The 27,293-nt window shown below is 50.9% G+C and overlaps 1 protein-coding gene across 3 annotated transcripts; it reads right to left on the bottom strand.

The window, feature by feature from the left end:
• Nucleotides 1–220: 220 nt before the first annotated feature.
• On the bottom strand, nt 221–27,082 carry LOC119096463 (tyrosine decarboxylase). Of its 3 annotated transcripts, none has more exons than XM_037219374.1 (14): nt 26,946–27,082; nt 25,645–25,739; nt 25,016–25,123; nt 24,075–24,197; nt 23,455–23,691; nt 21,739–21,942; nt 20,935–21,002; nt 17,248–17,338; nt 16,191–16,364; nt 15,840–16,005; nt 15,478–15,560; nt 14,866–15,083; nt 6,371–6,454; nt 221–598 (listed from the first exon to the last, which is right to left on the bottom strand). In XM_037219374.1, the coding sequence occupies exons 1-14, from the start codon at nt 27,049–27,051 to the stop codon at nt 508–510; spliced, it is 1,848 nt and encodes a 615-aa protein (XP_037075269.1). In that variant the 5' UTR covers nt 27,052–27,082; the 3' UTR covers nt 221–507. The 3 variants fall into 3 exon arrangements, with proteins under 3 accessions (XP_037075269.1, XP_037075268.1, XP_037075270.1); XM_037219373.1 differs by lacking the exons at nt 221–598; nt 6,371–6,454 and adding exons at nt 7,378–7,831; nt 12,329–12,518; XM_037219375.1 differs by lacking the exons at nt 221–598; nt 6,371–6,454 and adding an exon at nt 7,378–7,831.
• Nucleotides 27,083–27,293: the final 211 nt, after the last annotated feature.

Below are 27,293 nucleotides of genomic sequence, written 5' to 3' on the forward strand. Positions count from 1 at the left end.
TGTCGTATTGGACGAAAACAACGAAGCCATTACAATACCAGAGCACACAGAGATACGGCAGCCATCGGTGCGGAGACTGATGGTGTTTTGCCTCGATCAGCTGTTGGTCACGCAAAGTCTCAAATTAATATTGGCTCGCCAAAACAACTGAGATGCCCATCACCGCCTAGCCTGATTTCTGCGTCCATACTGGTACATAGGGACCGTTTTCATGAGTGCTTGCCATGCAAATGTCTTAAGCAATCGTAGATGCTTCAGAAAATGAGGCATGGGTACTTGTTTCCAAAACGTCGAAGTAGTTCTCACATGGTGTCGATATGGGCACGCATTTATTTCTTGCTTAAATATGTGATCCTTTGCTACAGAGAGCTGAACATAAATTGGTAGAAATCAAGGCCGGCTTTCAGTGAGCTTCTGATAAATCAGGCAAAAGACCTCGCGAAAACGGCTGTTGTCACGTTGACCTCACAGAGACGAGCAGCGATCGTAGTGTCAGTGCCAGAAGCCCTACTTTTGGCCACTGCCACCAGATGGCGAAGACGGGCGAGAGTCAGCATGCGAGGCAGGAATGGTCAGCTTGGTTTCCCAGTTGCGAAACCTGAAAAGATGCACGTTATTCACACGATGTCTTCATCAGCGTACTCGCCGGGTTCGAGTGGCCGCCCCGCTGACGCACTGCCGCCGCATGGAAGTCTGGGGCGAGCTACGACGCAACAGTAGGCACTGACGACCTGCGCTCGCATCGCGCCACGGATTATCAAATGCGGCTTCAGTTTTGGCCGCGCTAGTTTTGGTCTGTCCGGGCCAAACCTGTGCTCGATTCCATTCTGGTGGGAGCGAAGCCGATTTTGATTTGGGATCAAACGAAGATCAGATTGTCAAGTGGAGCCGAAGCTGGATATATTTTACATCGACTTTTGGAAATCGGAATGCAGTCGAGCCTGACGACCAGACGGTAGATAGTTCGTTAGATACCTCACGAAGACCACTGACACCCAGGGGCACCGACTCGAACGTGGTGCTTCACGTAATGCAACGCTCAGAAAATATGTGGCTAGTGCTGATATCTCTTCGGCACGTGTTTCATCGTGCGTGTATGTTAATGCACTGTGCACTGCACTGTACGCGCTGTGTGGCTTAAACGCTGTGTTATTGCTGAATGGCGTATCAAAATGATGGGTGTTTCACTTCAGGCGCCATCGTATTAAGAGGCCTCTTATCTTGCAGGTCGCTCAGAAATTTAATGGAATATGTTTGAGGTTACCGGGAACTAAACATTAATTCGCCACAGCCACGAGATTAACAAAAATGTGCGCAGTAATAAATAGCGTCGTCGGATGCATTATATTGTGTTAGTGAGCGTTTTGTATGTCTGAAAGATGTGATGGATTTAATGAAACGCTATATGATAACAAAATAGGTGCAATCCTACATAGCTTTTCGGATGATGAGAGGAAGATCGTCCAAAGGCTGAAAGCCCTACGCAAGAAGAGGTCGAATGCACGCTGTGCTGACATCTTCACCAAGTCATGTATTTGCATATTTTTTACATGCATGCATATATATGTACATACATACATATATATATATATATATATATATATATATATATATATATATATATATACATGTATACGGTGCATGTGGTTGCATGAATGTTTCAACGCGCACCGTAGTCTTTCAACTAATTATAATGAAGCGCGGGGCCGTTACAATGCACGTAATTTAAGCAAAGGAACATATTTGCGTTTCGCACTGATTTTTAACGATATACGTATTTTAGTGTATGGGTGATAGATAAGGTATTCAACATTACAAGGATATGTCCGGAATGATAGGGTAAGTGTACCTCCCTTCCAAATTGCGGCAGTCTGAGGTTTTAGCACTTCTATCCTTCCAATCGCAAACCCCTGTACCCCAGCCAAATGGACAGATCATGCACCAGTTTCCATGTTACATTGAGTGTAACACGTGCTAACTGGTCAGCTCGCCTTGTGCAGTGTTAGTCCAACCATACGAACACAGTAGAGATTGCGGTTAAACCATGATCATACGAACTGGTTAATTTAAAAGCGGAATCTAATCAATCACGATTTCGTCACAAACTGCAAGCGTCAGTCACGAATCCCATTCAGCTGAACGGCTAGCAGAGCTCAACCCGAGTTCGATTCTGGCCCAAATGGAGTCGGCTTGGAAGTTGAAGTTGATTCCACTAGAGTCCAGCACATTTCTGGAGCGTCAAGTCAAGTCATGCTTTCCAGCAAAGAAACAAGTGGTAACAGCTATATGGTGAACAAGCAAGTTTGCCAAAGCCATAGCATGATAGTCAGGCTGAACGGGACAGGCAGAGAGGCGCTGATTCGCTTGTGCTAGACGGACCGGAGTTTCTCACTACCACGGCGACATGTCCGCACGTCATTATCCTAATGTGTCGATATTTAATGCCCGGGCCTAATCAACGGCACTGAGCCGCCTGCTGGGATGTTCGTGAGCATTCATGTCCCGCACAGGCAGAATGTTCCACATTCTGCGCATAGCGTAGTCCGGCAAGTAACGTCCAGGTTCACAGAACGTGAAGAAATATCTTCAAAAGTATTCAGCTTTTAGCGCTTATCAGTTTGAAAAACATGCACACAAGTACACCATGGTCATTACCGGAGAAATTGCAAATGATGCATTACACCCGTGCCTAAAATTCGCCGCTTCCTTCCGAAGTAAGACACCACGATTACGCAAAGCGCATGTCCCACCTCCCTACCCAGAATATGACGTCACTGGCCATCACGAACCAAAGCATGCTCCAGTCTGTCTTCCCATCAAAGCACAGGGAACATGGCGTCCTAGCCGCTGCATCCTTAATCGTCATGCAACACCACTTTGCATCTCAATCCTACAGCGATGTTTAGCGACCCGTGTCCACCTATGTCAAGCAATACCCTGTGTTTCGTCGCGTTGTTAATCATTGTTTTCAATTCATTTACGCATCCTCACCATACAGGGCTGCATTGCGTTCATTCCTTCGAAGGGCTCGTGGGCACTTACATATGTGCAGCCCATAAAATGCATGCAAACATACATAGATATATGCATATATATATATATATATATATATATATATATATATATATATATATATATGTATATATAAATATATATTTAACGTTGGAGAATAGACCAAAAAGCTGCGTGCATGCGGAGTGTTTGCGTCTTTTCCCTGATCTTTCTCTCTGAATTAATTCGGAAGTTGCGTAGCCTGCCTCGTCCTAACATTTAGTAATGATCGTGGCATTGATCGATTCAGCTGCGTCCTGGCGTGGATGTCTGTTTGTGAAATGATCCCCATAAATGTGGCAGATGTATTGATGACTTCTTGCAGATGTTTGTTGAAGTGTAACCTGGCTGAACGCTTCCTTTCCCATGTACACATCTCCGCACACAACCGACATTTTAGCCCATACGCCCATACGCCACGCTTTTGCAGAGATGCGCCCCTCAGCACGGCACTGCACGCGTGTCATTTCCGTCTCCCTGCGGATTTGGCGAGGGCTTTAGCGGTGTCTTGACTAAAATGTTTCTCAGACTTTTTGGTTGGTATCTAAGGTACGGTCTAAGCTAGCTTGGTCCTTGGAAAGCATACTCACTTTTGGCATACGTGCCAGCCCATTCAAAAAGCATCCAGATTTTTCACGTAAACTTCTTGAGAAACATCCCGACGGATTTAGTCCTGCACTACATAGAGCAGTGTGGACGTGGAGAACCCCTATGGAAGCTTGCCATTATACCAAATCGCAGATGCAGCGATAGCCCTAATAACGACCGACGGCGCAAATATCCAGCTTTTCGGCCTCAGCCAAGAGAACATCATATTACTACTGAGCCAATGCTTAAGCAACAACTGCTTTGTATTCAGCACACGCTTCTCCAAGAAAACTAGGGGGATAGCTGTGGGTTGTCGTGTTGCCCTTCCTCTGGCGGAAATATTCAAGGTGGCGGTAGGGGAACTCTTCTTTATTACTTGTGCTTTGTTATTCGTTTGTTCTCTGTTACTACTTAACATACATCGATGGTGTGACATGCACATAGTCTCATGGAGCGTGAGTTTCACGAGCTACCTGAAATAGCTTAAGTCCGCGCATCTCGCGATTCAATTCACCATGAAAAGATCGGACACCTCTGGCGCTGTTCTGTTCCTGGACACGGCAACTGCAGTCGGAGCCGATATGGTTTGCAGCACCGAACAACATTTAAAACCCATGGCTGCATCGGCGTCCTTACCGCACGATTCCGCACGCCGCCTCAAACAAAATCGGTGGTTCAAAGGTCTCAGGATAAGGTGACTGGCTTGAGTCTGCTTGGACTCGACAACCATGCGTGCAGCGCCGTCTCGCCCTCCCCGGATCCGCAGGGAGACGGAAATGACATGCGTGCAGCGCCATCTTGCCCCCGCCGGATCCGCAGGGAGACGGAAATGACACACGTGCAGCGCCGTGCTGGGGGGATCAATTCTTTTCAAAAGCGTGGCGTATGGGCTAGAATGTCGGTTGTGTGAGGAGATGCGTTTATGGGAAGCGAAGCGTTTAGCCAGGTCACCCTTTAAAAAACATACTCAAAAGGTCGCCAAGACACCTGTCACATTTATGAGGATTACTTCACAGACATCCACGTTAGGACCAAATCGACTCAATCAAAGCCAGAATCACCACTAAATGCATGAACGGGGCAAATTACAGGATTTCCGAACCAATGCTCATCAGAGGAAAGATACCAACACCCAACATGCGCAGAGCTTTTCGGTCTATTCTCTAACGTTGAAGACTGACTCTCGGGTCAGATGGTCGTTGTAGCGTGGTCTGTCCGGAACCTCTGCATTTAGCTGCTTAGATGATATGTGCGCGTCGTGGATGTGGGAGTGTTTGTATGTGTGTATGTATGTATGTATGTGTGCATGTATATATGCACGTACGTACGTACGCATGTGTGTATGTGTATGCATGCATGTGCACATGTATTATGCATGTATGGGTGGATGGATGGATGGATAGATGGATGGAATGATGCGTATATGAATATGTATATGCATATGTATTATGCATTATGCATTTTGCGTGTCTGTTCGTAGATGTGTTTTAACGTTGTGTTCCGTTATGGCTTGCATGTACGGTATGCATATGCTTATGGGAATGTACGTCATGGGTTGTACATATGCTGACAGTGGTGCGGCCAGCACCCCTCCCAAGAAAGGCTAAATTGGAGTAGCTGTACGTTATGGCGTGTCTTTTATCCAAAGAGGCCCCCTTCCGCTCAATAACAGTACTGCTTTTTTATTCGTGGACCTTTTGAGGATCAAAATCGCATTTTTATGCCTCAGTGACCGTTTTTGGATATTTTAGGGGTGGTGACTTGTGGAGGCTTATGTGTGATGTTTCCTATGTTTTGGACGCGAAAACAGCACGAAACACGACGTATGTTATGTTCGACAGCGATGCAACCTTCTGTTCAAGGAGGTGATGAATATTTTCATGAAGTGGAATTTGTGAGACCCATTTAATTTTATTTCGGGAGAAAACGGCGAATATTGGTCACGAGCAGAATGCATGAGGTTTAAGTTCTGCGGTGATGATTCTGCCGTACTTTTGTTTTTCTAAATTGATGATGGCTAAATACCGAATATATCTTAAAACGCTTCGTCAATTTCTATAAGCCCTGACAACAAGGCTACTCCCTTAAACGTAGTTTAAAGCATGCACAAGTAACAAAATACAGCAAATAGATTTCACGAAGAAGCTGTCGGTCTTTTTCACCGGGAAATCAGTGCCCCGGTAAAAAATCCCTGCACTGTTGAACCGGGCAGGTAAAGCGGAATATGCACGGCAGCACAGGGACATATATGAGTGCTTTAAAAGACGGCTCAAATATTTTAGGGTTAAACCTTAGGCTTAACACTCGACCGTCTGCCATCGTAGAGGCATGTCTTGGTAAATAGTTTGCATGCATCAGAGCTTTACTGCCACATCTTAAGACCTTAGCTACACTAGAGATGCTGGGTAGCAATGTAACGACACGACGTGGCCCGCAAAACACAAGCGAATATAAATCCATACGCACAGTGCTACCTAAATCACGTATACCTTATGCAATATCAGATTTACTGTGGCCAAAGATACTTGCGCAGCGCCTCAGTGCAGGCAGTTTAGTAGGGCTTGCGGTAGCTTGCAGCCCCGCCGTGGGGCTAAACAGCCAGCGGTGTCTTCGCGACATCTGGACCACACTGCACCAGACAACGAACGCGAAGCCAAGCTCAGCAGCCGGGGCCGGCCCAGAGGAGGTGCCCCGGCACGCAGGCAAGTGGCGGGCGGCGCTGCGTAATTACCTGACGGGCACAGAGGGGAGACCGGCGCTGTCGTCCAGCACGCCCTGGAAGAGGAACGCAAGCGGCCACGAGATCCAGGACGAGCTGAAACGACCACCAGAAGCGTCAGAGCATGGAGTGGCCGCGGGCACAGTACGCTGCAGAGCACTGCCGAACGAACGCGGCGCTGCCGTCGGCCGGCACCTCCATAGTCTGGCGCTTTGGGGTGTATGTACTGCGGCGCAGCGCCGCCGCCTATACTGTCACCTCCGGCACGCATCATCGACTGTCTGCACAAGCCCGCTTGAGCGACTCTACGACCCGGGATCTCACCAGCAGTCAAATTCAGCGTAAAGTCGCCGAGAGTCAGAGTCAGAGCAGTGTGAACCACCAAGGTGCCCTGCGCGTGCCTTCTCCGGCGCGGTGCACCTGGCAGGTGGGGCTGAGGAAGGGCCTGCGAACGGGGTCGCTGCACGGCTCCGCTGACAGGCGGGGGCCAGCGGCATGACGTGCTGGGGGCAGCCGTGGTCTATTTCCGAGGACTCGCGAGCGTGCAAAGCTAAGGGGCAAGCTCCGGGTGGTTCGCCGAGTTCAAAGTCAGGCTCAGATTATCGGCATTTGGGTTTACCACAATGGTTTTTGTACCTGAATTGCCATCTGATATAATTTTGGGAACAATGTCCAAACCCGGAGCTTCAGCAAATCACTGCAAACGCATGTATGTTTCCCGCCGCAAGTGTTGAGCTGCTATAGCGCTAACCACTGCTGCGTCTGGGCAACCACAGGTACGGGGCTCGACTCCCCGCAGTGCCCGCCCTTCCTGGCAGTGTGAGAGGCAGGCGACACTTCAGCTTCAGCAGCTGAGTGCGTCGTAAAATCCCAATGATGACGAGGTCCTGTAGATGGCAAATGGCGAGTGCCTGGCTCCAACCACCGCATGACTGGGAGGTTATATTGAATGGGGAAAGACCTTCAAAGAAAATACAAAACTATTCACCGTTGACTGGGTAAATATATTTGCACATGATCCAAGAACTACCCTCTAACGGTACCTAACGCGTACAGTGCCTTCGTCGAAAAAAAAACAACTGAAAGTTGTCACTCCCGTTTGTAATCGATCGTTCTATCCTAAACCGAATGAGGCCAAGTTTCATCGGCGTCTACCTTGACAGCTCTTTTTATACAGCTCCACTAACTTGAATGTCTATGCCAGAAAAGCCTGCAAGCTTAGGTAAACGGCACACTCATACTTAACTATACACATACAGACTGTTCCAAAACAAGCAATGGTAGGCCAAGCACAAACATTAGACCCAGCGAAAGCTAATCTAGGCTTCCGTAGGTCTTTTCAATACACCATTTTGCCCAGAACGCAGCCACCGGCGTTAAATCGCAGCACCATCGGCTCTGCATGATCAGCACAGAACACGATTTCATCGATGATTGGGTCGATTTTAGAAGGCATCTTCATGCTCCTCGGCGCTGAAATACAGGAGTACGTTAGGTAACCATATTTTAGGTATTATCCAGTGCATGCCTTGGAGCAGAAATCACCAATACTAAAAATAGAGCAGATAAATTTAAATGTAAACTGTTTCGGCGCTTGCCTGTACAAAGGAAAGGCAACAACACAATGGAAATGTGTTGCTTCATTTTTTGGAGCCATAACAAAATTTACTCGCAACTGGATCCCGGACCGTCACACTTTCGAGAGGCTGATGGTTGCCTGATCCAGTTTCAAGCAACATGAAGTGGTTGACGCAATTATTTAGAAGTGCTTGGGTTATTTGCATAGGGGCTGTGTGATTAAGCGTGACGACACAATGTAGACACCTCGCAGTTCAGTTAGCATCAAGCATGAACTTTGCTACGCAAAAAACCTACTCCGAGGAAGTGAAATCTTGACCGAGATATCGACGATACGACGTCGCAGCAGCATGGGACCTACACATTTTGACTGAGGAGACAGTTGCTTTGATAAAGGTGTAGGTCGATGTATAAATATATTTGCATATATATATATATATATATATATATATATATATATATATATATATATATATATATACATATATATATATATATATATATATATATATATATATATGGATAAACATATTGAGCCCCTCCAACCAAATACCAAGCTGCACCTCGACCAGGCGATCCCAGCGGTCAGTGACCCTTGTTTTGGAGAGCGGTCACCACTTCAGCACGCTGGGTCCTAGGCCGAGTGAGTTGAGCCGTCGAAACTGAGCGTAACGACGGCGACGGGTTGGTTTGGACAGCCTTCTGTTCCATGAAAGGTCTTCTGGTGCATGGAAGGCCTCCTAATTCAGAACAAGATGTTTTCGATTCACAAAGGTGCGTCCGAATGTACCCGAGGGGTCTCTTTATCCTAAACAGAGACACCCTGATCCTGAACCACGGCCATTTGATGCATAAAAGGGGATCCTCTTCCAGAAATGGGGCCCCATGGATATAGAGGTTGTCCCCTATCCCAGAAAAGGGGCTTTCTTGTTTGCAACGGGTGCCTCTTATCACATCGTTGGGACCCCTTACTTCGAAAATGGTTACCCTTTTCCCAAAACTGGCTTCATGATCCAGAAATCGGACATTTTGATGCAGGAAGGTGTTTTCTGAATCCGATGTTTTACTCTCTAGTTACTCTTTGCTCTTTATTACGCTCTAGTAAAAAACATGAATTCACCAATTACGAAACAAAGACTCTCGCTGAGTAAAATTTTGCCGCATTTTGAAATAACTCACTGTCTCAAATTACATCACTTTCACCTGTGTCCAACTAGTTTTGTACACTTAAAATTTGGTGCCATGCTGATTTAAATAATAAGGGTGGCGTAAAAAGGGTGAAAAAATTAAAAAATCACTTTGTCTGGGACACAATATTGTTCAAGAAGTTGACAAAGTACGAAAAATTGGCCATGAACCAAAGCTTTGTTTAGCAATGATTGGTTTTCTCATTTTTTTCATTTTCATTTTTTGCTAAGAAGCTCACGGCTCATCTCTCATGGACCAAGATGGAGAATATGAAAGATTATTAGAATCTAGGCCAGTCTGATATTTTGAAACACAATCGGTTGGTTTTATGAAAACCTTGGAGACTCTCGTTTTACGAAGAGTTTTTGATGCATTCCGCGAGGTTAACGCATGGTAACCGGGCACACGGAACACAATGGAACAAATGTCGACTTTGAAGACGAAATTTTAGCAACAGCAAAAGACCACGCGGATCTCAGGATATAATAATTGTTACACAACCGTAACATTCCCCCAAGCCTGAACACAGTAACGTCATGTTAGGACCTTGATGTCCTTACGCTTAGCTTGTGTGCAACTTAACACGCTTTTTGAGCAGCGTCATTTGGGTTTTACGTTTAGAAAAAGTTGCCTGGAAGTTGCAGCAAACAACATCTACCGACAAACTACTTTCCACGCTTCTGCCCGGCGCGTGTCATCGAGGCTTTCCGTTTGGCCGCCTGTGTTTCGGGTAGCCCTTAGCAAAGTACCGCGTATTGGGAGATAGGGCAGACAGCCTGAATAATGGGAACGTTCGTGATGTTCGTGCAATGTACTTGAAGTACGACACTCGTGGAAAAGAATTGCCAAACATCGATAAATCCCTGTACCTTAGAATCAGATACCTTATACTTACAAGCTGCCACATACTGCAGTCTATTTTTGCTGCGTCCCTATTCAGGTGTTATCTCGTGGAAAATCTGTCAATAATTTCAGACTGACTCAACGTGAACGATAGCTGGATGCAAAATGAGCCTAAAGTTATTGGTGATGTTTCATGTACCTAGTGTACCAGCATTTCAGGAAAGTTGTCTGTATGTTGCGGTTCAGTATTCCTTAATGCTTAGATTCACTGGGGAGAGGCTCAGACGGTCCCTGGGGCGGGGGCTTAAGCCAGCATTAGAAGGAGGGGGGGGGGGGGGCTCTTGTTCTTTCCTTCCTCCGAAAGCATATATACTGACACTCATGTTCGTGAGACAAAATATAGCCATACGATTCGTCTCGACTGACCGCGCGGGCGAGCAGACTGAAACAATTTTCTGTCCTTCTCCGATCCATGCCACCCGATTTTCACATCCATTTTTGAGTAAGGATGTTTGACCTGCTAAAGGATGCTCAGCTTATACCCTCCCCATTATTTTGTGAAACTACACCCCTGTTCCAACGGTCCTCACGTTTCAACACCACGGTTTTTGTGATAAGACTTCCCACAATTACGATGCTAAGAGTCACCAGTTGGCATGCTAACTGAACCCTACCCCGCTCCCACGCCCGAGAGTCTGAAACGTCCCCTGCCCCCCCCCGTCGCCCGAGAGTCTGATCACGGTTCGAGCGCGTGACTTTGGGAGGCTGCTGCCACTTGAACAGCGCTCCCATTTGTTGTTTCTGTTGTCCTTTTTGTCTCTGGTTGTCTCTGGATGGCCCTGTGCCATCCAGATAGACACGCGCAGAGAACCAGGGTCATTCTAGCGAGACTTTAAAGCCCGGTGCGAGACCTGTCTTTAATGAAGCCGGGGCACTAGAACCATGTCACCTGGCTAGAGCCGCATCACCTGACACCGGCGTCTCCAGACCAGGTCACGTCAGCGGCCGGCGGCGGTCGGGGTCGGCCCAGACCCGCCAGCCAGAGCGCGCTCATCAGGCGGCACCACGTCCCGTCATAAACTGAAGCCAGCGTGCCAGGGCTGCTTTTGGAAAGGCCCCGCCGCCTGAAAGCCCGGCTGCCCGATGAGTCGAGCAGAAGCCCGCGGCGGCGCCGCCGGCGCAGATGACGCGGAAGCCCCCCGGCGCCGCACGCGGCGCCCAGTGCGCAACGACTGCTCCAGGAAATGGCGACCGGGGCGTTGATCGTCAAATGGTGGGGTTTCACAAGCTCTCTGCTCGTTGCGTAAGTAAGCCCGTGGTCTCAGGTCCACGTCGCGGGGTGTGGTTTCGGTGCCTTTGGAATGATATTTTCGTCGCATGAAAGCAGCGCAGAAATAGGCTTATGCGGCTTCTTACTTATGGAAATGCCCCCCATGTTGCAAGGTTAACACGTTACTAAAACTCGTTGGATTTCTTTCGCAAGGTATTTTGCTGATATGAAAGGAACCGTCCATACGATACGTTAGGCAGCAAAGCGGGGTTGATGGAGCGTAACCGAAAGGTAAAGAGAAGAGGGGGGCGTTGGGCGGCGTAATGTGCTGTGACGGGCGCGCTAGGGTGTGGTGTAAAATCATGCGTTAATAACAGCGCTAGGAGAGGAGGTTTTCATCCAACAAAACTAATGTGAAAGCAAGAGTGAAGGTTAAAAAACAATTCGAGATGTGTAACATATTGCTGGACAGTCTCCGACAGTCTTGGGCATGCTAACTAGTGTGGTTATTGCTTATGCCCAATGCTATGATGAACCTTTCTTAACACTTAATTATTACCTAAACTTAAGTTGCAGTGCCTTGTACGTAAGATTTACACTTGAACGCATCAATTGGATGACGATCTAACGGACACACCAATGAGCTGTGACAAAACTGGTCCTGTTGGTTCACTGCGCGGATTGTCACCAAATAAAACGGATGCTAAAAGAATGTGTGAAATAAATATTTATTAAAAATAGATGTGTTCTCTCTTCATAGGAGACGGAGCTTCAGGCATCTGGTCGAAGCACATGATACATATGCGTATGCATAAATGAAAACGCCGGCCAGTCCAAGAGAGCTCCCACTCTACCATCTGCAACATTCCTCTCATGCAAGGCGCAAGCGACAACACTCACACACAAGCAAAGATGCAGCAAGCACTTAAAATCGATTCCAAACCCCAGCACCCGCAAACACAGCAGCTGATCTATCGCCAAGCAGAGCTGGGCATTGGCAGCTCCTGCCCGAACAACGGCCGGTCGCCTTCGCCACCAGCGTCGACGGTCCAGTGGCTGAGCGGCAGGGGCAAGGCCGCGCCGCTTCACACCTCGCCCTCTGCGCCGGGTGGCTGGTGCTCCAGCACCGGCGACGGCAGCTTCAGCACGGCCGACTCGCTGAGCGTGCGCCTTCCGAGCAGCATGAACGGGTTGAAGACGAGGCCGCCGGCCGGCTGGCCGCGCGCTGCGCCGCACGGCAGCGCCAGGTCGGGCGTCGAGGCGCCAGCCTTCCATGCGGCGCTGCGGCGATCGTGGCGCGTCAGCGGGCGGAGCGCGGCAGACGCGACGCGCCCGCTCGGCGCGCCAGCCGACCGAGCAGACCCGGCATGCGGTTTCGAGCAGCAGTGCAGGCGGCCCTGCTCGCCACCAAAGGACTCCTAGCGAGGCGTGCGTTCAAAATGTTTCGCACGCGTGAAAAACGTGAGGCAAAGCAGAAAAACTGTCACGAGAGTTTGAAATACGTCAAAACGCGCAACAATTATCCGTCTCGCGATCAGACATCGAACAGAAGGCGCGCATGCGGATCTACTGCTGTTGCTGGACAACGCCATTGGACACATGTGGAAACGACAATGATAGGCAAAGGAATTCGTCGAAGAAGTCACATATTTGATCAGTTTTTCCACATGTTGAGTTGCAGAGTCATTCATGATATTAGTGTATAAATTTGTGGAATTAGGTCTGCGCGATGTTTGTTACTGGAGATGGAAAATAAACAAAGCTCAGGAATACTGATATCAGGAAGGAGAGCTCAATGCGCAGAGGTTACTGAAGTTTTTTGTCGGAATATGTAAGCCGTTAAGAACAGAACGCATAGTCACATCGAACACAGTCCACACACTTTATTCTGCTGGGGAAAGGACCACTTTATTCGGTGTAAGGGCCCTATTCCGTCCCAGAAAAGCGTGTTGGATCACTAAGGCATATTTTTTAGGCATGTGGGTTCTTTCATAATTGAACCAACGGGAGGATGCCATGTATCTTCGACTTTGTTTTAGAAAAGATCATGCACCAAGCAAACAAGTAAATCATTCAACAGCGTATGAAACCACCTGCAGCCAATTTTTTTCAAAAAAGAGATCCGTAGATTTTCGGCGTTGATCGCACATGTTTGGGGATAATCGCATAACGCAGCTTTGCAAAGTAAAAATATGTGATTTATAACTACAGTCTTCGAAACTCAAAATATGCACAGCAACTGTAAAATCTACAACAAAAATATACGCAAACAATCTTGCAAGAGTTTTTCAAAGCCCAGAACTGATATACGACAGAGCTTAATTTCGATACATCCTGGATGAATTTGGCAATGCAAATAACGTAAGCACGTGTGTCGTAGACCATATTACTGGTCTCTCTTTAGTCAGCATGTGCCACAGAAATAAGTCTAGGAACGTAATAACTGAATGGTAAGGGCTTCATGCTTTCATATAGTAACTCTCTCACGCGCGTCTGAATGACGACAGGCCCGGCAGAATGGCAGAAGTCGGAAGGAAGCAGGCCCGCAAAAAGGCAGACGTCGGACGGAAGCAGAATGGTTGAATGGCAGGCGCCGGAAGGAAGCAGACCGGAAAAGCGCAAGGTGCCGGAAGCAAGCAGGCCCGGAAAAGCGGCATGCATCGGAAGGAAGCAGGCCCGGCAGAGTGGCAGGCGTCGGAAGGAAGCAGGCCCGGCAGAGTGACAGGCGTCAGAAGGAAGCAGGCCCGGCAGAGCGGTAGGCGTCGGAAGGAAGCAGGCCCGGCAGAGCGGCAGGCGTCGGAAGGAAGCAGGCCCGGAAAAGCGGCATGCATCGGAAGGAAGCAGGCCCGGCAGAGTGGCAGGTGTCGGAAGGAAGCGGGCCCGGCAGGGCGGTAGGCGTCGGAAGGAAGCAGGCCCGGCGGAGCGGCAGGCGTCGGAGGGAAGCAAGCCCGGCAGAGCGGCAGGCGTCGGAAGGAAGCAAGCCCGGCAGAGCGGCAGGCGTCACAAGGAAGCAGGTCCGGCAGAGCGGCAGGCGTCACAAGGAAGCAGGCCCGGCAGAGCGGCAGGCGTCGGAAGAAAGCAGGCCCGGCAGAGCGGCAGGCGTCAGAAGGAAGCAGGCCCGGCTGAGCGGCAGGCGTCGGAAGAAAGCAGGCCCGGCAGAGCGGCAGGCGTCGGAAGGAAGCAGGCCCGGAAAAGCGGCATGCATCGGAAGGAAGCAGGCCCGGCAGAGTGGCAGGCGTCGGAAGGAAGCAGGCCCGGCAGAGTGGCAGGCGTCGGAAGGAAGCAGGCCCGGCAGAGCGGTAGGCGTCGGAAGGAAGCAGGCCCGGCGGAGCGGCAGGCGTCGGAGGGAAGCGGGCCCGGCAGAGCGGCAGGCGCCAGAAGGAAGCAGGCCCGGCAGAGCGGCAGGCGTCGGAAGAAAGCAGGCCCGGCAGAGCGGCAGGCGTCGGAAGGAAGCAGGCCCGGCAGAGTGGCAGGTGTCGGAAGGAAGACAGGGCACGTCCGGGTCAGACCGACTGGAACCAGCTCGACCAGAGCAGAGCACGGACCGAGAAAGGTCGTGGCGGCCCGTACCGGGCCGTACCGTACCACATATGCGGCTGCACCAGATTCGCGAACGGCCCCGACTCACAGGCTGGGGCTGCGGACGGCGGCGGCCGGCTCGCTGTCCGAGTCGGTGCCGTTCGTGTCCGTCCGCGGCAGCGTCTTGACGATCTTCGGGTTGTACAGCTTCGGGTCGGACACCATGCGCACGAAGAACGACCGTTTATGCTTGAGCGCATCGCGGCTCTTCTTGGCCAGGTCGGTGTAGATCTGCTCAGGGCCGTTGGTCTTCACGTCGACCAGCGTCTGAGGCGGACGCATGTCAAGTGACTGGGTGCTTGAGGACGTACGGGTACTTACGTCTGGCTGTTATGTGTGCATTCGTGCGCGCGAATCTGTGTGTGTGTGTGTGTGTGTGTGTGTGTGTGTGTGTGTGTGTGTATGTGTGTGTGCGTGTGCGTGTGTGTGTGTGTGTGTGTGTGCGTGTATGTGTGCGTGTGTGCATGTGCAAGTGTATTCGCAAGTGTAACCACATATGAACCTGGCTGTATGAGCTCTGAATTAATGTAACTAGTGATATAAAAAGGCATTGCATATGGCATTAGTGACGACAATGTTCTTCTAGTCGGGTCATGGAAAGTAGGATAAAATGCTCACTATTCTGTTCGGAAAAGGATGGAGGTTCCTGACGAAAAATTACCTCTCCAAGCGCGCCGTCCGGCAGGAGCTTCTCCTCTGCCAGAAGATCCTCTGCAAACTTGGTGATCACTGTCCAGGCGTACACTGCAGTGAAAGAAACAAGCAAATATGTGTCGGTACAATACACACTGTGTCCGTTGCTCACGAATACTTGACGGCGCCTTGTTGCAAGAGCTTGGGCTCTAACTGGAATATTGCAATCCACAATACTCAGTTTATTCGCGTGTTCCTCTACTTAGATAAAGTCGTGTGCTTGTGAAAGCCATGGAGGCTTGTCAACGAGGTTATAGAAAAATATATTTTACTTGACATCGTCCCAACATCCCCTCATTGCAGTATTTAATCCAGGCTGTACACGCTCACAGATATCCTTGTCCGTGGCGTTCTGCGCGCAGACGCAGAAGCGGATGACGAAGATGTCGTTGAGGGAGGCCGGCACCATGTGCAGCTTGCCGGAGGCGTTGATGTTGGTCAGAAGCTTCTGATTCAGCGCATTTGAACCCTTGAGGCGGAAGCAGACCAGACCCAGCTGAAATAAAAGGATCAGTGTGAGAAGACACATGAAATTTCATTAGTACATTCGTTCTTTAAAGATCCCCACTAAAAACACATAACGGTTATCCAAAGCGTTAAAGCCCACTGCCCGACGAGAGCGATCTGCTTCTCGTACTCCTCCCATAACAAAGGGGTGATAAGCACTTCACCTACCCTTACCTTGACCTCGTTCATGAGCTCAAACTTGGGGTGGCGCTCCACGTAGCCCTGGAAGCGCTTGGCCAGGCGCACGTGCTCGCGGATGTAACGCCTCAGGCCCTCCACGCCGTGACTCCGTATCACGAACCACAGCTTGAGCGAACGGAACCGGCGGCTCAGAGGGATGCCCCAGTGCTGGTGAGAACAGCCACGGTCAGCGGGACCAACAGGGCGGCAGTTGGCAATAACAGTCACGGTCAGCGGGACCAACAGGGCGGCAGTTGGCAATAACAGTCACGGTCAGCGGGACGAACAGACCGGCAGTTGGCAATAACAGTCACGGTCAGCGGGACGAACAGACCGGCAGTTGGCAATAACAGCCACGGTCAGCGGGACCAACAGGGCGGCAGTTGGCAATAACAGTCACGGTCAGCGGGACGAACAGACCGGCAGTTGGCAATAACAGCCACGGTCAGCGGGACGAACAGGGCGGCAGTTGGCAATAACAGCCACGGTCAGCGGGACCCGCAGGGCGGCAGTTGGCAATAACAGCCCGACATAAAGCTTCCTTATTTGCCGTTATCCCAGAGCGCCGAGGAAATGTTTTCTGGCTAGGTTTACCTGTTGCTTGCTGTCAGATTCTTGCGGATAGACGAAAACGGAGAAGTTTTTAACACGGAGGATGAAAATCAATGCCTCCAGTGAATCATGGTGAGAAGAGCTGCTGGCAGCCCAGTCCTAACGAATCGTAAGTCGTATGGTGTCTTGATAGGTCAACGATGATAGTGTGCAGCAGCGAAGTTGATTTGGGGGCCGACACGCGACTCATAGCACTTTTACGGATGAACGCCTTTTATTGTACGGAAAACACACGTTGTTTATACAAGAGCGGATGCGTCATTATGTTCACCTTTCCCTCCCTGGTTATCTTTTTGTCCCCCTTCCTCCTCTTTCCCTTACGTCTTGTGTTTTGACCAATATCTGTACACGATTGAGATAGCAGTTAGATTTGTAGCGTATTTTGTGATGACATACAACCGAATGACCCTGGTGCCGGGGCACTGACACAGCTGCTTACCCTGTAGTCGATGGACTTGTCCGAGTAGTTGTGCTGTAGATAGAGTGGGTCCACCACCAGGGCCTGGGTCAGCTTGAAGCGATCCCTCACCCTATGGAAGACCACCAACCGGTCATGGCTCTAGGTGTGACGGAAGGGGCGAAGGGGGAAATCGGTAATAATTTATTTAAGGCTACGAGCCTATGAGGCTTTTAGGGTCCGGTCCGCCTTGGTTTAAGCCACAGCGTGCTGCATTATAGGGCGACTTCGGAAGAAGCGGCACTTGTGGCGCCTCTGCCTGTCAATGGCGCACCCGTGGGTCGGACGGTGCTGAGGTCGCTTGGCATTTGGCAGTGCGTTAACCCAACCTCCATCGCGGGTTTTATACATGTTCCTGCTCCGGATACCAAGTTTTGGCACAAATCCTTGAAAACACCCGAGAGTGGGCGAATCTAGGTTTGCGCAACACCGCGCTTGAAAAAAAATCCACACACGGATCACACTTTGCCGGTGTGAATGCCCGTTTTCGTCCCCGTCAACATGGATAGCACCTATTTGTGACCTCACATCCTGCCTGCCCAAATCTGAACCTGTCTCCAACCCGCGATCTTGACTTGTTTGCGATTCAAATATTTCACCTTATCTAACCTTACATGGGTTTCAAGGCCATGACAGTCGAAGTATGGCAACATTGCAGAAATGCACCGCCTGATCAGACAGCGTTCGCTTCAGCGTTTTGCAAATATTAAGGCATAATTGTTAAAGAATTGTGCTTCTTGTGGCTGCAGATCTCATGGAAGCGAGCCCGGTGCTTGCAGCGCTGTAAATCTGTCAAAAGCATCACAGGCTGGGCCGGGCCGGATCAGCACGCTGAAGCCACACAGATACCAGCAGGCAGACATGGTTCGCACGTCCCGCAGGCTCGCTCGTAAAAACGACGGCAGTCGATGCCGCATAAACGAGACGGGACAAAACAGGGCGTCGACCTCCTGCCCGTCAGGCGACTACGCATGTCTGCCTCCAGTCGAGAATACCAATGAGCCAGGATATCACCGCTCCCATTCCAGGTTGTCGTGACCACTGGAAAATTACTGGCGTGTTGCCTCCAGTCAGCGACGCTCGTTCGTTCGATCAGGTGCCGTCCTTTCGCGAGAGACCGCGGGCCCAGACCAGTAATCGCCCATACTTGACTTCTTGACCTCGCGCGTGACCGGTCTTGAACGTTACGTCAGGTCACGATCTGCCGAGTTCAGACGCTGGAAAATGTAGGTCTGCTCCAGCAAACCAAATAGCCGAGATGTCTGGGCAGTAAATGTGACGTTGTTTTGCACATTACTCCTAGTGCGTTTGTGCATCGAACGAAACCATTCCTATTGGCTTCATCAGAGAAAAGAAGGATACGTGCGGCCAGGGCGGGACTATTTTCATCCGTGGCGGGTAGTATCTCGGTCACTGTCAGGCTCAATGGACTTCAACGGCGAACCCACTCCCGTTACGTGTCTTTGTATTTAAACGCTGCGGCTCAGCCCACTCCCATCACGCGTCTTTCTGTTCAAAAACTGCGGCTCAGCCCACTTCCGTCACGTGTCTTTCTGTTTAAACACTGCGGCTCAGCCCACTTCTGACACGTGTCTTCCTGTTGAACACTGTGCTCAGCCCACTTCCGTTACGAGTCTTCCTGTTTAAACACTTTGTTCAGGCCGCTCCCGTCACGTGTTTTTCTGTTTAAACATTGCTCAGCCCACTCCCGTCACGTGTCTTCCTGTTTTAATACTGCGGCTCAGCTCACTCCTGTCACGTGTTTTCCTGTTTAAACATTGCTCAGCCCACTTCTGTCACGTGTTTTCCTGTTTTAATACTGCGGCTCAGCCCACTCCTGTCAAGTGTTTTCCTGTTTAAGCACTGCGGCTCAGCCCACTCCTGTCACGTGTCTTTCTGTTTAAACACTGAGGGCTCACATATATTTCTGTTTAAACACTGCTACCCAGGTACACCGGCGTTTCTAGGAATCTGAAATTTCACAACCACCCGTTCGATATAAGATCTCAGACATACTTTGGATCCACCCATCAATCAGGTTTTGGATGCTCTGACACGAGAAGACAAATGTTCGTTGATTTCTCATCAAATATCTAGGTCACAGTGGAATACATTTCTCCTGGATCACTATCCCGTCATCATCTGAACACGCCATCTCGTTTGGGTTCGCACCGGTAAAAGAAACAACAGAGAACCCAATGGTAAAAAGCCAGATGGTTGGGGCGGGCTGCGTCATGCCTATCGTCAGCACAAGGGTGTCGCACGGTGCAGTGTCCAAGCAAGAGCGGTGTGCTGCACTATGCCAGAGAAAGGTAGGGATGCCCGCGGCCGTGATCAGGACGAACAGGCACGGGGCGCTTGTTCCGTGACAGGAATAAAGGCCGCACCGACCCCGGCCGCACCGACCCCACCATGGTCCATGGGTATCCATCTCCCGCTTTCATGGACTTGTCGCACCTATTAGTAGAGTTTCAGAACAGGCCTTCATTACAACACATCGCCCATTTGCTTCTCGATTAACGGTTTAGAAGGGAAAGATTGCACATAAATTAAAGATGACAGCGTTCCCGCGTGCAAACCGCTGCCGTAATACGTGCTTCGCTTAGCCCCTGACCGTACTGACACCCGCACCGGATGGGTCGGAGTGCAACACCTGCCCCCCCCCTCCCTCCCCCCCCCGCTGGGCTAGCTCGTGCGTGCCGTGTCGTACAGAGTCCCTCCGAGGCAACGACTGCGGCCCTGTGAGGAACACTCCGATCGCACCGAATCACCGAGCAGTGGAGCAGGCCGTCAGTTCACTGGGTACATAGGATATAACAGCAGATGTACATAACAACAAACCCACCGAACATAATAACAGCCCTACCGAACAGGACCCCTGTCATAGACCTTTGGTCCATCTGCGACGGTGATCTGACTTAGGAGCGCGCTCAGACTTGTTCTTCTTCCCGTACTCTGCCACACGCACACACACACACACACACACCACCACACACCACACACACACACACACACACAACACAAACACACAACACACAAACACACACACACACACACACACACACACACACTACACACACACACACACACACACCACACACCACACCACACACACACCACACCACACACACACCACCACACACACACACACACCACACACACACACACCACACAACACACACCCACACACACACACACACACACACACACACACACACACACACACACACACACCACACACACACACACACACACACACACACACACACACACACACACACACACACACACACACACACACACACACACACATACGTAGGACGCGCGCACGAACGCAAGTAAGCACAGACAGGGTTTTGTGCTGTAGTACGTGCGAAGGTGAAGATTGGGGCGTACGTTATTTCGTGCAAGATAACGCACCATTATGTGCAAGCAGACAACACAACGCAAGATATTGCTGTTCAGCATATTGATAAAACTATTATATGATGGCTATAGAAGTGTGCAATATTTTGTTAAAGGCGATGGATAAAAATGTGCACCACATTCGAGTCACTTTTTCGGAACACTCAGTGATTCATCTCAGATCTTAGAGTAATCTCGGAAATATTTCATACACATCTAAGAGACCTTCATCACCTTATTTGATGGGAACAGTCTAATACTCACCACATAGTGGAGCAGTCAAAGTTTACCAGCATCCACTTGTTTGGGTTCATATTGAATGACATCGCGTACTGAAAATTGCAAATGATTACGACACCATCTACAGGATATCATTGCTCTACACAGCTTTGTATGCCTCGTGATGTGAAGGTGACGCATGATGTTAGTACACGCCCAGCAAAACACACGACCTGGCTCTTGTAGGATACTTAAGCGATGGTGCAAATAGTGTTTATCATTTTAGGAAAAAAACACGCACCAGGGTTGTAGTTTCCTATTCAGTTGGGGGTTTCAGTCCCCCCTCCCCTCCCTCCCTCCAACTGGGACCTCAGTCCTCCCTCCCCCTCCCCCACCTCTCGCCCAACGTTGAGAGAAAATTGGGCCTAATCCGGGGAGTAACCGTATGCTGGCGAATTTTGAGGTACCTTTCATTATTTGCCACGGTTCAACCCTCCCTCTCAGCTCACTTTTCGAGACCACATCCCTCCCACGCATGGCTAAACGTAAACCGAAATATCAAAACCTTGATTTTTTTAAACGCGTTATGCGCAAAGCAATGCCTATCGCATATCTAGAAAACGAGCAAAAGAAGAACCTGCTGAACCAGGCCCGAAAACAGCCATGGCATCGTAAAACGGCATATGTAGCCGCCATCGTAGCCGGCGCTGCAGCCTGCTGCGCCGAATCTACGGTAGGATAACGGATTCTAGAGGATTCTAGAAGATTCGGATTCTAGAGGAGGCGACTCAGGATAACAGCATCCACAACCCGAGTGGACGCAGCGGCGCATCACTGTCGCTTCCGTACCTCGATGCCCTTCATCAGCGGCTTGAACTCGGGGCAGATGAAGGCGTTGCCGGCGTAGGCCGAGTCCACATGTAGCCAAACACCAGCCGCCTTGCACACAGGCCCCACTTCGTCCAGCTGGTCGAACGAGCAGCACGAGGTGGTACCCAGCGTGGTGGACACGAAGAACGGCACCAAACCCACGGCGCGGTCCTCGTCCATCGCCTGCGGCCCGGTCAGGCGGCCCAGGTCAGGTCAGGTCAGGATGGCACCAGGCCCATGGTGCCGTTCTGTCAGATTGATTCTAGACTGGTTCCCTGACCTCGTCCAGAGTCAATTCAGGTCATAGCAACATAAGGCTCACGCCTCACGCGATTGATGCACGCCGTATGCTCTCTGTGCTGGTCAATTTTGATGGTGCTTGGTGAAAGTTGTTAGAACGTACTGCAGGACGTGTTCATTTATAGCCTCCAGGTATCAGCAATATCCAGGGTTGAAAGTTTTGAACGGTTGGATGATGTGCCGGCATAAGTTATGAACTCGTTAGCAGCACACCTCGGGCCGTCCACGTACCCACACGTCCGTGTCTTGCAGCGTACTGGCAGGTAATTTCGAAACTTTTGCCACCCATAAACGTTGAAGTTGGCCCTCAGCGACTAGACTTCAAAAGAGGACCGAAGGATCCTGGTTAAGACGACAGTGCTGCACCATTCGCCGCCCTTGGGTCACGGTGAGCTCTTATGAAACGAGGTAAGCTCGCCGATATCCTTTGGAAACACGTGCAACTTATACCATGCTCTCGCGCGAGATAGTCGAGTGCTGGCACACGTCTTATTGTGGCCCAGTGGCTGATCGACCGCTAATGTACAGGAGACGCTATGGGTGGGGCAGGGAGTTTTTTAACCTTTGTGCTACTGCTTCCATTCAAGGTGCATTGCATTGCAATGCACCTGCAAGGTGCATGCATTCAAATCAGCCGCAAACTATCAAAAACACAAGCAAAATCCTATGCACTCTTCCCCCGGTTATTTTGTTCGCCTTCCCAAATGAATTCAGTTGGAGTCTGCTCCCGACGACTACGAAACCACGAAACGCCAAATTTGTGATGTATATGCGCTTTAAAATCCCTCTATTTTCCTTAATTTCTAAATTCCTTCATGTCGGCGTCCAGCTAGTGAAAAGTTTATGACTCATAGCCCTGATAAATGAAAGTTAAATGTGCCGCCACAAAGACACAATCTGACCGGAGTGTGACGACAGCCGGCCGCTGCTTGTAGACAAAACCTAAGGCCGTTTCCTGGCCGATGCCGGGCCTCCAGCCGATGGCTGGCTGACCTGCTGCATTCGTTCTTAGGCGCATAACCACAGACCAGCTTCAGCGGTCTTCTGTGCATGTCAGCTGGCCTGTGTCAGTGCCTAGCTGCGGAAACTGAACAAGCCATAAGCTCGGCCTGGCTCGTGTGTTTGTGGCCCTGTGTGCAGCGGCACCACACGCCTGACCGGGCCGGTGTGTTTGTGGCTCTGTGTGCGGTAGCACCACACGCCTGACCTGGCCGGTGTGCTTGTGGCCCTGTGTGCGGCGGCATCACACGCCTGACCTGACCGGCGTGTTTGTGGCCCTGTGTGCGGCGGCATCACACGCCTGACCTGGCCGGTGCTTTTGTGGCTCTGTGTGCGGCGGCACCACACACCTGGCCTGGCCGGTGTGTTTTGAGGCCTTTGTGCGGCAGGACCGACCTGTTTGAGCGTGGCGCCCCGCAGACTGAAGCGCTCGTCCGGCTCCAGAATCCTCAGTTTGACGAAACTGATCATGGCCGCCTTCTCCACGCAGCTGTGCGCCTCCTTGGAGCAGTAGGCCATCAGCTTGGAGAGCAGCACGCCCTCCTCCACCGCCGGGTGCTGTTTCTTCAGCTGGCGGATGGCCTGGGCGCGTGCCGCCAGCAACGACACCAGCACGCACTCGCTGGCTGACGTCTGTCAAACATAGGTGCCCGGCTAACTAGAGAAGGCTGTGACAAGCGGATTGTTGGCTGTGAGAGCATAGCCGTTTGTATAAAGCATATATGGTGAGCGCATGTACTGATTGTTTTCGGGTATGACAATGAGATACAAAATCGGTGCCGCAAGTACGATTTTCAGCACAAGATTCCAGGTAAACGGGAGGGAAAGGATAGCTGTTATTTGGGGGAATAAATCATATGAATTCAGTCGCCAAAAACGAATCAATGGACTCAATTGCCTACGTCGGTGCGTTGTTTTCCTTGTTTAATAGAGCAGTGGCAAATGAAGATATAAAATCGCTGGTTCGCACCATCATGTAATACTACCGTCAGCCGGAGCGGGCGACACGCCCTGACCTGTATGACCCCGCCTCCCATGCTGTGCTCGGTGAAGGAGAGGAACTGGTCGGGCAGACCAATCATCTTTCCCAGCCAGTCGAGCACAATGGTCTCCAACTCGGTGCAGGCCGGACTGGCTGCCTGTAACGACGCACACACAGCCCTGGTGAAGACGCACGCGCGCCTGGGGCTTGACACAGCCCGGTCCAGGGCGGGCTCGTGTGTCGGAGCTTCGTCCCAGATGTGGCCGGTGAGCCCTCGCTTTACGGTCAAGGCACGTCTGACGAGGTCACAGACACGGCTGGTAAGGTAGAGATACGGCTGGCGAGGGGGAGATACGTTAGTGGTTGGTCGTCTTTCCAGTCATGCTGAAATAACCGCCAGATCTAAGCCCAAGACATGACTAGGAATGCAGAGAAATGGTCCAAATCTGACTGACATATCAATATTTACCGATGTATTGATAGCTATATTCACATACATGCCTGTGCTCCCACATCTGGCCCCCATATCTGGCTGGCTATATCTACTATGTATAATACGTCATGTCGTTAGCGTTGCTGTGGGGAGATGCAGCTCCTTCTGCAGTGGAAGCTCAATGGCCAGATGAGAAAAGTGAAAGAGGATCATTTTCTTTTGTAACCAAAATTTGATTTACGCCTCTTGCGTCATGCGCAGGTTTCCGAACTTCAAACCACCAGAAAAAAGGCAAAGCCCCTTGATTAACAATATTTCCTTTGTCCCTAGACCCAGCCTGTCACCAGTCCGTGCGAGGACTGGAGCAATGGCGCCTCCTGCTGGGATAGACATCTCGTGACTAAGGGATCTTCCTACTCATGTACCCAACGGCGACGCGGTACGTGCGAGCAGACATCGCGCATCTGACTGCGGCTGACGAACGAATAGGCATGCTCGGAAACCAGCTGGTGCGAGTACCCAGCTCAAACAGTAGCACGTACCCAAGAGAAGCCGACGCAGAGCCCAGACAGCATGTCGGCCAGGATCGAGGGGTACGAGTTGCCGGCCGGGAAGTAGGCGTGGAACTGCGGGTGCTGCCAGTGCACCATCTGGCAACAGGACAGCACCGGTCGGCTATGTCTCGCAGTGACAACATGGGATCGATCCCCAGCGCGGGCCTCGTCCTTACGTCTATGAGGTTGGCACTGTGTGTCTGCAGCCTGACGAGGCCGTGAGCGTGCGCCCATGGATAAGTCTTCTATTTTGTGATGTCAATGTATATTTGCACCGCTTTTCTGCGTTTTTGGTCTTTTTTAATAGTAGAGACGACTTTCGAGATGCTTCTTTGCGAGGTGGCAACTCAAAGTCATCGGCAAATTTATGACATCTGCAAAAACATACTTTTTAAGGATTTACTGTGACATCCAATCGTACTTACATGCTCCGTAAGTTAGCTCAGATCAAGCAAAACAGAGTGATGTATCTAATTAAGAAAACCTGAAAATCATGTGCAAACGATGCCCAGCCATATGGCCTCGCCAAATATAAGAACAACACCGGCGACCAGTGCGTACTCACGGGGCGATCATTGAAAAAACAACCAATGCGTTCATGCTCTGCTTCTGCTTACCCCAGGCATGATCTTCTTCTCCAGATCTTTCATGATTCCTTCCCAGGTGTCGCTCTGCTCTGGTGGATCGTAAGGTATCAGATCCCGCAGGTATCCTGCCAGCAATAGCAAACAAAACGGTACATGTATGCGCTCCGAAACTTAGTCACTTGCGCCAGGTGAAAGACACGTAGCTGAGGACGATGGATCATCACTCACGTGGCTATCATGTCCCTATACCTCACTGTCGTGTTGGCTTTTCTGCAAGACGATTTTCTCTGTTTTCTATGGGTTCTCTGAAGGGAGGCATCACAAGCTTATGTTAGGAGCATCTCGCGGCATTCCCTGCGCCCTAACGGCAGAGACTCACGACCTCTCTTGAAGCCTCCTGCCACCTTTGACATCTCTCGAACTCCTGTTGCCGCGGGCCCAGAGGCTGCTTCCATCTTGACCTTTTTCACAACTTTTCCTGGACAGCGCTCGTTTGCGGTGTCTCGCGTGAAATGCCAGCAGTACCTGATCCCTACGTCTCAGTGCCGGTGCAGTATGACGTACCAGCAGTATATGATCCTTACGTGTCAGTGCCGGTGCGATGTGGCGTACCAACAGTATCTGATCCCTTCGTCTAAGCGCCGGTGTAGTGTCGTGCACCAGCAGTATCTGATCCCTGCGAGTATGCGCCGGTGCAGTGTCGTGTACCAGCAGCATTTGATCCCTACCTTTCAGTGCCGGCGCAGTGTGACGTGCCAGCAGTATCTGATTCCTACGTCTCAGCACCGTGCAGGGTGCCGTGCCAGCAGTATCTGATCCCTACAGCTCAGCGCCGGTGCAGTATCGTGTACCAGCAGTATCTGATCCCTACATCTCCGTGCCCGTGCAGAGTGGCGTACCAGCAGCATCTGACCGCTACGTCTCGGCGCCAGTGCAGTGTCGTGTACCAGTAACATCTGATCCCTACGTCTCAACGCCGGTGCAATGTCGTGTACCAGCAGCATCTGATCCTTACATCCCGGCGCCAGTGCAGTGTTGTGTACCAGCAGCATCTGATCCCTACGTCTCGGCGCCAGTGCAGAGTCGCGTACCAGCAGCATCTGATCCCTACGTCTCGGCGCCAGTGCAGAGTCGTGTACCAGCAGCATCTGATTCCTACGTCTTGGCGCCAGTGCAGAGTCGTGTACCAGCAGTATCTGATCCCTACAGCTCAGCGCCGGTACAGTATCGTGTACCAGCAGTATCCGATCCCTACGTCTCGGCGCCAGTGCAGTGTCGTGCACCAGCAGCATCTGATATCCACGGCTCCGCGCCGGTGCAGAGTGGCGTACCTGGCTCGATGTCTGGCGTGACCCGGCGCAGATGCAGGGTCTCCATGTAGTCGGCGATGTAGTCCACCATCTGGCGGCCCCGCCTCCGGAACTCAGTGTGGTCCATCAGGCCGCCGCCAGCTGACGGCGGGCACCAGCTGTCGGCCCGACAGGAGGCCGGCGCAGCCCTGAGTCAGCTCAACACGCTGCCGGCCCGGCCCATGCCGGTGCAACGTGCATTTGACCCAATACAGCGTCGACACTCGACACACTGAAGAGAACAACCCGCCAGATAGCAAAAGGATGTCAGCCATTTTGGTGATTGAAATTTAACACAGTGATTTCTTTATATTTCGTACCAATTACCGC

The sequence above is a fragment of the Pollicipes pollicipes genome, unplaced genomic scaffold (genome assembly GCF_011947565.3).
Source record: "Pollicipes pollicipes isolate AB1234 unplaced genomic scaffold, Ppol_2.1 Scaffold_4295;HRSCAF=5057_pilon_pilon_pilon, whole genome shotgun sequence".
NCBI lineage: Eukaryota > Metazoa > Arthropoda > Thecostraca > Pollicipedomorpha > Pollicipedidae > Pollicipes > Pollicipes pollicipes.